General features: G+C 41.5%; 1 protein-coding gene across 1 annotated transcript in view; it reads right to left on the bottom strand.

Annotated features, from left to right (window-relative positions):
- LOC123990852 (potassium voltage-gated channel subfamily H member 5-like) overlaps positions 1-12,971 on the bottom strand; it is a 116,424-nt gene that overhangs the window by 37,798 nt on the left and 65,655 nt on the right. Inside the window, 1 exon segment of the mRNA XM_046291778.1 lies at positions 12,634-12,969. Within this exon segment, the coding sequence (XP_046147734.1) occupies positions 12,634-12,969 (336 nt within the window).

Raw genomic sequence — 12,971 nt, 5'->3', positions numbered from 1 at the left:
CTTCCTGTGTGAGGCAGGGTCGTACTCTGCGGATGTTGTAGAGCATGAACCTACAGGAACGGGCCACCGCCTTGATGTTGGTTGAGAACGACAGGGTGTTGTCCAGGATCACGCCAAGGTTCTTGGCGCTCTGGGAGGAGGACCCAATGGAGTTGTCAACCGTGATGGCGAGATCATGGAACGGGCAGTCCTTCCCCGGGAGGAAGAGCAGCTCCGTCTTGCCGAGGTTCAGCTTGAGGTGGTGATCCGTCATCCACACTGATATGTCTGCCAGACATGCAGAGATGCGATTCGCCACCTGGTCATCAGAAGGGGGAAAGGAGAAGATTAATTGTGTGTCGTCTGCATAGCAATGATAAGAGAGACCATGTGAGGTTATGACAGAGCCAAGTGACTTGGTGTATAGCGAGAATAGGAGAGGGCCAAGAACAGAGCCCTGGGGGACACCAGTGGTGAGAGCGTGTGGTGAGGAGACAGATTCTCGCCACGCCACCTGGTAGGAGCGACCTGTCAGGTAGGACGCAATCCAAGCGTGGGCCGCGCCGGAGATGCCCAACTCGGAGAGGGTGGAGAGGAGGATCTGATGGTTCACAGTATCGAAGGCAGCCGATAGATCTAGAAGGATGAGAGCAGAGGAGAGAGAGTTAGCTTTAGCAGTGCGGAGCGCCTTCGTGATACAGAGGAGAGCAGTCTCAGTTGAATGACTAGTCTTGAAACCTGACTGATTTGGATCAAGAAGGTCATTCAGAGAGAGATAGCGGGAGAGCTGGCCAAGGACGGCACGTTCAAGAGTTTTGGAGAGAAAAGAAAGAAGGGATACTGGTCTGTAATTGTTGACATCGGAGGGATCGAGTGTAGGTTTTTTCAGAAGGGGTGCAACTCTCGCTCTCTTGAAGACGGAAGGGACGTAGCCAGCGGTCAGGGATGAGTTGAAAAGGTTCAATATGTTGAAATTGCTCCGCCATGAACTGGTTTCTAAAATTCTAAAATGTTCGCCATATTTCAGGTTATGTTAAAAAACAAGCAATGTACAGAGTAGATTGGGCTTGGTGGGCCAAAATATAATCTGAGTGGTGGGCTGCGAGCCAAATAAATAAATAGACATTTTGTATCTAGTAATATAAAAAGGTAAACGATAACTTAAGGTCTTTAAACAATACCTTTTTAGTAAGAAATCATAAAGTCACACTTCAAACAATCAAATTGTAGCCATATAACTTAACACATAAAAACACATTAAGTACCAGTATTAAAGATACAATGTAAAAAATGTAACCATTGTGGCACAAACTGCAACCACGTTTCTATGTTCATAAGGCTATTAACTTAATATATGTTTCAAATGACTTGAATATGGGAAAGGTGTAACAATTTGTATTAGCAGCAGTAAGTCACTGATATGCATCAGAAAGGTATTGGAAAGTTAATAATGGAAGCTCATTGGGCAGAAGTGACTCTAGCCTTTTAGGGGCCCTAGGCAAGATTTGGTTGGTTAGTGAAAGTAAAAAGATTCAAAAACAAAACTTAAGAAGGGGAAGCATAGAAATAGCAGATAGAGAATGGATCTACCGCTTATCAGACTTGCTTTCAATGAGAATGACAAATCTATAATTCCCAATTACTGCATATCTGAATTATATTGGGCTGCGCACAAAGCAACATAATGCAGCGTTTCCAAGTTAACATCCGCGTTCCAGACCATCTGCAAAGCTGCACAGTTAACTAATGTTGGAATGAAGTCATCAAGATCAGAGGTTCCCAACTTTCTATTTTCCAGGGACAACCAAATCATCGTCAAAAGCTCATTAAGACCACCATTCGCGGAGTCAAATAATTTCATTACATAAAATGTCTTGCCTATCAAATGTATAGTCAATTTTATCAGTGAATGTAGCAAAACGATTATTATTATAAACAATTGGCATTGCGAAAAGTATCGTAAAATTGCTTCTGATACCAATAATACTACCAACAATTATTATTGTTTGATGAAAAACAATCTATTAAAAATAAGAATTTGCAGACCACCTGCAGTACCCCGGGTCTGCGGACCACAGGTTGAAAACCACTGATCTAGATTGCAGTTGGGCATCAGACTGCAATGCCATATTGATGTGGTAACTGACATGTTAATCACTTATCCAGGCATTATGAGAGTTGGGGCAAGACTGCAATGTAGGTAGGGTAGAAACGACCAATCGCGGCTGATCTTTTGAGTGGATCAGGGCTTCAAATCAAATGGACCTCTGTCCTTGTCGGGGCTATATTTATGTGCAGAGTAGTGGGCTGTTCAATGTATAGCTAATGAAATGGGTGGGTTGAAACTCCCTCCTCTCCACCCAGAACATTCCAGCCCCTGGCCTCAGACAGCTCCTGTTGTCTAACTCTTCATTATTCAACTCCCCTTTCAGTCATTTAATAGACAGCAGTCCTTACACCGCTGTCTAATTACTTCCCATCAGGCATGAAGCATGAATCCAACCATGCCACTGAGAGCAGGAATGTGGCAAGTCACAAGGGACCCAGGGGAACTACTGGTGTCTGGGTCAGTGTGGTGATGATTGCCTGATAGCATTCTGCATACATGTCCAGAGAATTCAGTGTCAGCGTGACCCACCTTGGCAGGCAGGGCAAGAGAAAATAAATCTAAAGAAAATAAAGTGGGAAATTGCTCAGAAGTGCAGACAGTGAAGGTTAGAAGGTGCAATGTGAGAATGATGTGGAGAGAAAATAAAATATTACATTGTACAAAATCTTGAAGAAGCTATGTCTCAACACTGACAGAATTGCCAAGTAGGTTCAACATTTGATTGACGCATTTCACGACATGGCCCTTTTGGGGTGTATATCGTGGCTCCCCCCCTCTCTCACCCCCATTCCTGCTAGAAACATTCTCTCTTCCCTGCCATGGAGTATGGAGGGAGAGAGCCTATGGAGAACAAAGAGCTCCTCTTTAGAAACTCCTAATATAATATTTATATTTTTGAGGATGTAGGACTGGTCCGTGGACACTTAAGGGACAGTCATGTCGAGTGTGTTTCATTTGGTGATCTCATGAAGGACAGGAAACACACATACCTACATCTCTAAGAGTGTACATTCCCCAGCTGTCAGGTTTACTTCTGAAGGTTGTATAAGATGGATGAATAAGTATAAGTATACGTTTGAAAAATATCAATGTGATTTAGTCATCTAAATGAGAATTGGTTGTTTTATGGTAACTAATGCACAGTCAGTAGCCACGCCCAGGTGGGCACAAACATGATAAGACGGCCCCTTTTCTACCCAAGTATAAAAGCCCCTGTGACGCAATTCACACCAGACCACGCAAACCACGGTGTAAGCTAAGGTTGCAAATGGTTGAATTTCTAAGACCAAAACATGCCTGGTGACACTGGTGTGTGAAGTGGTTTAAACTACAACTCTACCAGAGGACAAGACCAGAGAATCTGGAGATTATTCCCACGTTGAAATGGCGAAGGAATCTACAAAGTAAAGAATCATTATTCAGACTGCAGCTAAGTAAATACTTTAGTCTGGTAAATTCTAAGAAGATTTACGAATGGTACTCTGACGTAACTATTCTAACAACCTTCAACTTTGATCTCTTATGAACACAACCAGAGACTTTCTGTCGACTCTCTCCAGCAGACGGATCGGCGACCACAGAGAGAGACAACAAGACATACACTCGTAAATATGTAAACTGCTATTTATTTTCAAATGAGTTCATGTAAGGTATTAGCTATTTCTATGAGTGTAGTTATCAGCTATGTGTGTCCCACTCTTGAGCGGTCCACACCCCATTTCATTTGTCTACCATGCCATCATATCAGTTTCATCCGCTAGGGACTTTTTCTTTGTATCATGTAATACCCCATGTATGAACTAATTGTGTGTGTTTTCATGTATTTCTGTGAATTGATTAGTGAGTTAATAAATAAATGAACCAATGTGTATATAGCTGATTCATAATTTATGCTAGGGTTCGTAGAGATATCCAAGGGTTTGCGTCATTCAGTAATGTGAACGGATGAGGTAATAACAATTCATTAATAATCGACTGTGTGATATGATATGAAAATATCTGAAGAGTTATATTCAGGAAATTGACACTCTATAAACAACATCTTTGTGGTGCCCCGACTTCGTAGTTAATGAAATTTACATATTTAGTTTAGTCACTTGATTAAATTACACATAGAGAATTGATTTTGATAATATAGTCTTCATATTTAATGATATTTAAATGATAGTCACAGTAAAATAAATCCCCATCAAAATCCATCTGTTTAGGGCCTCCCGAGTGGCTTAGTGGCCCTAGAGATTCTGGGCTCGAGTCCAGGCTCTGTCGCAGCCGGCCACAAGGCATACATGACAGATGTTGCCAATTCTAAAACCAAAGTTTGCAGGCAAAACCTTTGCAGTGGTTTTAGTTAAGGTACACTACATGACCAAAAGTATGTGGTCACTTGTTCGTCAAACTTTTCATTCCAAAATCATGGGCATTAATATGGAGTTGGTCCCCCTTTTGCTGCTATAACAGCCTCCACTCTTCTGGGAAAGCTTTCCACTAGATGTTGGAACATTGCTTTGGGAACTTGCTTCCATTCAGCCACAAGAACATTAGTGAGATTAGCCAATTAGGCCTGGCTCGTAGTCAGTGTTCAAATTCATCCAAAAGGTGTTCGATGGGGTTGAGGTCAGGGCTCTAAGCAGGCTGGGCTCGACAAACCATTTCTGTATGGACACCTCGCTTTGTGCACGGTGGCAATGTCATGCTGAAACATTAAAAGGCCTTCCCCAAACTGCTGCCACAAAGTTGGAAGCACTGAATTGTCTAGAATGTCATTGTATGCAGCAGTGTTATGATTTCCCTTCACTGGAACGAAGGGGCCTAGCCCGAATCATAAAACCCGAACTACCCCGAGATCATTATTTCACCTCCACCAAACTTTACAGTCGGCACTATGCATTGGGGCAGGTAGTGTTCTCTTGTCATCCGCCAAACCCAGGTTAGTCCGTCAGATTTCCAGATGGTGAAGCGTGATTCATCACTCCAGAGAACGCGTTTCCACTGCTCCAGAGTTCAATGGCAGCGAGCTTTACACCACTACAGCCGACGCTTGGCATTGCGCATGGTGATCTTAGGCTTGTGTACTGCTGTTCGGCAATGGAAACCCATTTCATGAAGCTCCTGATGAACAGTTCTTGTGCCGACGTTGCTTCTAGAGGCAGTTTAGCTGAATCCACTCATTTGAAGGGGTGTCCACATATTATTGTATATAAAGTGTTGTTGATGCATTAAAAATAACCATCATGCGAGCTACTAGTCTGTATTTTATTCAAGTGAACAAAGTAGTGGTGTTGGTAGTGACGTTGTTCCTCTATGCCAAAATAGTCCATAATTGAAACCAGACTGTCGTCACAACATCTGCGGATGAAAGTGGCAGTGCTACAGCGGTGTTTGTTAGATCAGGAGACATACCGAAAATGGGTCTTCTCATGAAAAAGTCTGTAGGTCTGAATGGTTTGGGCTAATATGACCCCTCTATGTAAAGATGAGACTCTCATGAATACGATGTTGGTCTCTGTTTTGCTCTAAAACCCCCACAGGTGTTATGAAACTCATCTGAAGGTAACCTGGTACCAGGCCGAAAAATCTATAAAATTGAATAGGCCATTTCCACGTCAAAGCTAACATACTGTCACGCCTTGGTCATTGTATTTTGTGTTTTTGTTATATGTTTGGGTAGGCCAGGGTGTGACATGGGTTTATATGTTGTGTTTCGTATTGGGGTTTGTATTATTTGGGATCGCGGCTGATTAGGGGTGTGGTATAGGCTTGGCTGCCTGAGGCGATTCTCAATTAGAGTCAGGTGCTTGTCGTTGTCTCTGATTGGGAACCGTATTTAGACAGCCTGACTTTCGCTTTGTATTTCGTGGATGTTTGTTCCTGTCTCTGTGTTGTATTCACCAGATAGGCTGTAATTAGTTTCACGTTCCGTTCTGTTGTTTTTGTATTTAGTTTCAGTTATTTCATGTACTGCTTTTCATTCATTAAAGGCATGAGTAACCAACACGCTGCATTTCGGTCCGACTCTCTTCTTTCAACAGACGAACGCCGTTACACATACGGGTCAAAACATACCTTGTTTTGATTTATTTTGTTTTTTATGCATGAATCTGTTATTCAATGTATTTTTATGGGCTAAAAGCAGTAAGGTCAAATTAAATGTTTCATAAAATATGTTTTATATATTTGTTTTTGATACCTACAGGGGTCCTAAAATTCTAAAATCAAATAGCTAAATTATCCTTGGTATGACCATCTTAAAACAATTCCATATGTTAGCTTACTAGAAACTCAGCCCAGGACCCTTAGACTAGGGGGTTCATTTTTACTTATTAGATCTCGGGTCATAGGTAGCCTAGTGGTTAGAGCGTTGGACTTAGAGCGTTGGACTAGCAACCGAATGGTTGCAAGATCGAATACCCGAGCTGACAAGGTCAAAATCTGTCGTTCTGCCCCTGAACAAGGCCCACTGTTCCTAGGCTATCATTGAAAATAAGAATTTGTTCTTATCTGTCTTGCCTAATTAAATAAAAGTAAAATAAAAAACAATTGCCTGGGCATTGGGCAGAAACTATACGCTTAGCATCCCCTCCCTGGATAATTCTCATTCTCTTCCTCTCTCTTCTATTTCTCTTACCACAGCTCACTGAAGAGTCCATACAAAGGAGCAGCATCCCCTGACCCGAGAAAAGCTCTTACATGATGCTACAGCACTTAATTAATGCAGTGCCTTCACCACAGAATCCAATCGACTACTTGGAGCTGAGCCTCATTCGAATGCAGCCTGACAGGAAGCACAGTGAAATTGGAGTAGACGTCTCACAAAGAAAAGACTACAAAGCAGAGTAGGTTATGGACAATTTCAATTAACATGCACTGCACTGATCTGGAAAAACATTTTAAATATATATATATATATATATATATATGCACACACACACAGTAAAGGTCAAAAGTTTGGACACAACTACTCATTCAAAGGCTTTTCCTTATTTTGACTATTTTCTACATTGTAGAATAATAGCGAAGACATCAAAACTATGAAATAACACACATGGAATCATGTAGTAATCAAAAAAGTGTTAAACAAATCAAAATATATTTGATATTTTTCAAAGTAGTCAACCTTTGCCTTGAAGACAGCTTTGCACACTCTTGGCATTCTCTCAATCAGCTTCATGAGGTAGTCATCTGGAAGGCATTTCAATTAGCAGGTGTGCCTTGTTAAAAGTGAATTTGTGAAATTTCTTTCCTTCTTAATGCTTTTGAGCCAATCCGTAGTGTTGGTATACAGAAGATAGCCCTATTTGGTAATAGACCAAGTCCATATTATGGCAAGAACAGATCAAATAAGCAAAGAGAAACGACAAATCCATCATTACTTTAAGACATGAAGGTCAGTCAATCCGGAACATTTCAATAACTTTTAATGTTACAAAAACCATCAATCAATATGATGAAACTGGCTCTCATGAGGATCGCCAAAGGAAAGGAAGACCCAGAGTTACCTCTGCTGCAGAGGATAAGTTCATTAGAGTTACCAGCCTCATAAATTGCAGCCCAAATAAATGCTTCCCAGAGTTCAAGTAACAGATGCATCTCAATATCAACTGTTCAGAGGCGACTGCATGAATCAGCTCTTCATGGTCAAATTGCTGCAAAGAACTACAGTCCTTTGGTCTGATGAGTCCAAATTTGAGATTATTGGTTCCAACCGCCATGTCTTTGTGAGATGCATAGGATTATCTCTGCATGTGTGATTCCCACCGTGAAGTATGGAGGAGGAGGTGTGATGGTGTGGGGGTGCGTTGCTGGTAACACTGCCCATGATTTATTTACAATTCAAGGCACACTTAACCAGCATGGCTACCACAACATGCTGTAGCGATACACCACCCCATCTGGTTTGTGCTTAGTGGAACTACAATTTGTTTTTCAACAGGACAATGACCAAACACACCTCCAGGCTGTGTAAGGGCTATTTGACCAAGAAGGAGTGATGGCGTGCTGCATCAGATGACCTGGCCTCCACAATCACCCGACCTCAACCCAAACCCCAATTGAGATCGTTTGGGATGAGTTGGACCGCAGAGTCAAGGAAAAGCAGCCAACAAGTGCTCAGCATATGTGGGAACTCCTTCAAGACTGTTGGAAATACATTCTAGGTGAAGCTGGTTGAGAGAATGCCAAGAGATCAAAGCTGTCATCAAGGCAAAGGGTGGCTATTTTTGTTGGTTACTACATGATTCCATATGAGTTATTTCATAGTTTTTATGTCTTATTCTACAATGTAGAAAATAGTAAAAATAAAGCAAAACCCTTGAATAAGTAGGTGTTTCCAAACTTTGGACTAGTACTGTATATTTACAGTACTGCCATCAGGGTGCAAACTGAGGTCTTAACCTCTTAAAACCATGAGAGGCAATAACAGTTTAGCACTGGCATCAGTAGGCTTTTAAATGGAAATAGATGTTTATCTTGTATATATAGTAAGCATTTGTACATGTCATGTGTGAATGTTGCTGTTTATATATATTTATATAACTTTATCTTATTCGACTTGCCACACCTAACGTTCATTTGGAGAAAATAAAGTATATCAATCTATTTATGGTATAAAAACATTTGCCTCTTTGCCCAACCTTTAAGGGTATTTGACATTTATTTTGGGAAAAATAGTTAAATAGTTTAAGTAGTATTAGTATTTTTAAGAATTAATTCTAAAAATGTATTTGGTTTTACAAGTAGGCATTGAAATACTGCAAATAGAAGTATTTGATTTGGCCAGTCTATTTGAAACTACTAAAATACAAAGAACAATAACGTATCTGAACCTAGGTATGGGCAAAAGACATCACACAACATTGAATGTGTGTGAAGTGCAATTGAGCTGTTAACTAATGTGCATCCAAATAAAGAAAGTCGCACACTCCATATATAATCTCCCAGTAATTTATGGGTATTTGCCAACATTTCGGCATCACTGTGCATCCAACATAAAACAAAAAAATGTGCTTGCTAAAATCAATTGTGAATATTTTCTAGCTTAACATATAAATGGTCTTTAGGCCAGTATTGACCACATATTGACTGCATCAGTGACTGCATCATGTCTACCCCAAAACATGGGGCCTGGATTCAAACATGTAGGCTCAAGCAGAAATCATCTTTTAAAGTAAATTGCAAAGTACAGGTTTATCTCTCCATTCTTTATCTCTAAACCTTATGTGCACAGGTCTTGTTTTTCTTTGTGTTTAGCTATTTGGTTCATTATGAACAGAGAACAGCGCAGATACAGACTACATTTTACCTCAACACAGTTTTATTAGGAATTTCAAGAGTTAGCCAACCCTGAGTGGGTCTGTTTTCCTGTACTTCTTCTATAAATTAGTAACAATGTTCGATAATGAGGGAGTTTTTGCATAAAAGCTTTATAATTGAACAGAATGCATTGTTTCTACCTATTTGATGCCAATGAGGGCCACCTCCCTTCCATTTTAATATGAACAGAGGCTCCTGAGTGACGCAGCGGTCTAAGGCACTGCATCTCAGTACAAGAGGCGTCACTAGAGGCCCTAGTTCGAATCCAGGCTGTATCACATCTGGCCGTGATTGGGAGTCCCACAGGGCGGCGCACAATTGGCCCAGCGTCGTCCAGGTTTGGCTGGGGTAGGCTGTCATTGTAAATAAGAATTTGTTCTTAACTGACTTGTCTTGTTATATAAAGGTACAATTATTTTTTACATTTTTAAAATAGAGTGCCGTATATTCTGGGCTCTAGAGCTCCTCAGGATAGCACAGCGGTGTCCCACGGGAGCTTTTGATCCTGGGTCTCACTGGGAACAGGTATCCCCTGTCTCACAAAAGATCAAGATGGTGATGAGTAAAAGAACTGCATACGTTTGCAGTCTAGTGAGCCCTGGATTATGCATTATGTAATCAAAACAAAATTATTCAATGAGCAAAGTAGATGCAGCACTAGATGCAGCACACTGATCTAATGTGATTTACAAATGCACAAAACAGGGCCAAAATGAAAATAGAGAAATAAAACAAATGGATGTCAGCCGACAGGGGATACCTGGTCCCAGTGTGACCAAGAATAAACACCCTCTGTGGGTGAGACACCACTGTGCGACCTTGAGCGGCTCTAGGGCCCAGAATACGACTCAGCATACAGTACTCTATTGCCTCTGTTCAAATTAAAATGAAATACTCGCCAGTACCGAGGTGTTGTGTTGAGCCCCAGCCAATTGCCACTGGGCTATTCTGTTCAAAGTGTGTGTGTGTGTTAACGTGGTGTGTTGTTTGTGTTGGAAGAGGCGAGTTGGGAAGATTGTTATGTAAGGTATGTGTTATTATTAATTAGATAGGACAGGTCTCCTGAGTGCCATGCTTGGCCCAGTGACGTTGGTATTCGCCCACACTTATGTAGACACACACACACATCTCTGCCGTCCCGGTAGCCTTTGAGAGTGATGGACTAAAGCGGGATCTAAATACAAACCACTTGGAACGAAAGCCCCAGAGCTTTTCCTCACATGAACCGATATGTAATTTATACCAATGCGATAAATGAACATAGTATGATAGCAGGCCGAGCAACGAACGCTTCATCGAATAAAAATGTTACTGACGTGCGGTCAGATGGACTCGAACTCCAAGTGTTTGATTAAATCAGTATAGCAGAACTTCAGAGCTATAGCACCAATATAACATCAAATCGCTCGAATGTCTGATTGATCAATGCTACTCATTTGACTCTGAAAACAGTAAACCATTAGCCATTAGATTAGTCATTTAGTATTACCTGCATAACCACACATTGCAGGAGAACAATGGAAAAGTAATTATTTTGACCGGGATTAAATTCATAGCACGCTGGACAGCTTTTTTTTACAAATGTTGTGTTGAAAAAACCCCTGCTGTGTCATCCAGAAAAACAAGTGAGAGAACGTGCGGTTCGATATACATTTTAGTGCATTCCGGTATGATTTTTCTTTCCTTTCCTCCCCTAAAAGCATGAACGTCTTTTCAAATCTAGCCCTACCAACCTAACCCAGCCAAACCCTAAACACAAAAACTTTGGCCTAATGCAACAAATCGGGTCCTTCATTAATCTAATCCAAAGCCAGGCCATATTGTATCAGTCCCTCATGGCTTAATTTGCGCTGGGGTTTCAGGCAATCCCCAAAGCCTCTAGCCTTGATGATGCAACTCAAGCGCCTCTTGATCTAATAATTATTTTTAACTGCTCTGATTCAAAAAAATATGTTCTCAAATATCCTCTCAGATTACTCCACTGCATGAAAGATCGTGTTAAACCTACTGCCTATCTCTTAATTTCATGAGTAAGCACAAAAGTGGTGATTGCTCCATAGCTGTATGGATTTACAGTACTCTCCACAGCTCTTTTGAGCTCCTACTGCCCTGAGGTTGTGGCTTCAAAAGTTCCCTGTGCAGGGTATAATGTCTTCATATAATCTCATCACGATTCTGACATGAAACATAGTATAAGCCTTACAATAACCCCTTTCACACGGAGGGTTTTTACCGTTTTTGTAAAGGGGGTTAAAAAACTCAGCACAATACCTAGTCATGGAGCCTGTATGAAACCGGTTATGAGTCTATCTGAAAACAGCAGGCAAATAACAGGCTGTTTGAACAGGGGACATACAGTATTACAGTCAATTAACAAAAAAAGTATCTGTGAAAAAAACTTTAGAAGAAGCTAGGGGTAATACATGCTTATAACAGCAAGGAAAGTGCTATAGTGGTTAGTTAGTGATTAGCATTAGCACATGAGGAGGCATTTTGCAGAGATAAAGATACACAAACTAACAGTATAATATAGAAAACATGTGGATTTATATGAAGAAGCAAAGTTGAAAACAGAGTCGTTGTTGCTTCTTGACTGCGTGCATTGGCCTAGCTAACATAAGCATGCAGACCCAGAACTGTGCCTGATTGAGTGACAGGGGGCGGGGCATGGTGTGAGTAGGAAGCAGCCGCAATAGGAGAAAGAGGGAGACTGGAGAGAGATGACAAGCGGAGTAAACTGTAAAAGGCTTTACACGTAGCTGAGTGAGGTTTCAAAAAAATCGCAGCCTCTTATGATATGCATTTTTTTTTAATTTAACAAGGTAAGAACAAATTCCTATTTAGAATGATGGCCTACCCCGGCCAAACCCGGACAACGCTGGGCCAATTGTGCGCCGTCCTATGGGACTCCCAATCACGGCAGGATATGATACAGCCTGGATTCGAACAGGGACTCTAGTAACACCTCTTGCACTGAGATGCAGTGCCTTAGACTGCTGCACCACTCGGTGAATGGCATATGGCACATGTGAAATGTAAAATGTATTAATTGTGCAGCCCTAGACTATGTTCCATACTCTATCCGGTAGTTGCACATGATCATTGGTAGTCTTTCTTGGCATAAAATGTAGAATTTTAGTTGGCCGAGGAGCCTTTCAACTTTGAACTATTAGTTATTGTAAAAGAGAATAACCTACCTAGTTTCACAAAAGTCATAGATAAATATGAATACTTACAGCCCACCATCATCATCGCCACAGAGAAGATCTTCTCACCGTCTGTTGTGGGAGCGATGTTGCCAAAGCCGATGGTGGTGAGACTGGTCATGGTGAAGTAGAGAGAGGAGATGTAGAGTGTGTCCTTGCTTGGGCCACCCTCCCACTGGCCAGAGCCGCTGGCGTTGTAGCGGTAGGGTGAGCCAATGCTCGTGGCCAACTGGTAGAGCCAGCTGTCTGTCTTGATTGTGTTGGTGGCTTCGTCAATGACCTCGTAGTCCCCAATGCTGTACCAGATGCAGGCCAGCCAGTGGGCCACCAGGCCGAAGACACACACCAGTAGAACCAAGACCGCCGCC

The sequence above is a fragment of the Oncorhynchus gorbuscha genome, linkage group LG12 (genome assembly GCF_021184085.1).
Source record: "Oncorhynchus gorbuscha isolate QuinsamMale2020 ecotype Even-year linkage group LG12, OgorEven_v1.0, whole genome shotgun sequence".
Taxonomy (NCBI): Eukaryota; Metazoa; Chordata; class Actinopteri; order Salmoniformes; family Salmonidae; genus Oncorhynchus; species Oncorhynchus gorbuscha.
The sequence above is the reverse complement of the archived record's forward strand: the minus strand, read 5'-3'. Positions and strand labels throughout refer to the sequence as shown.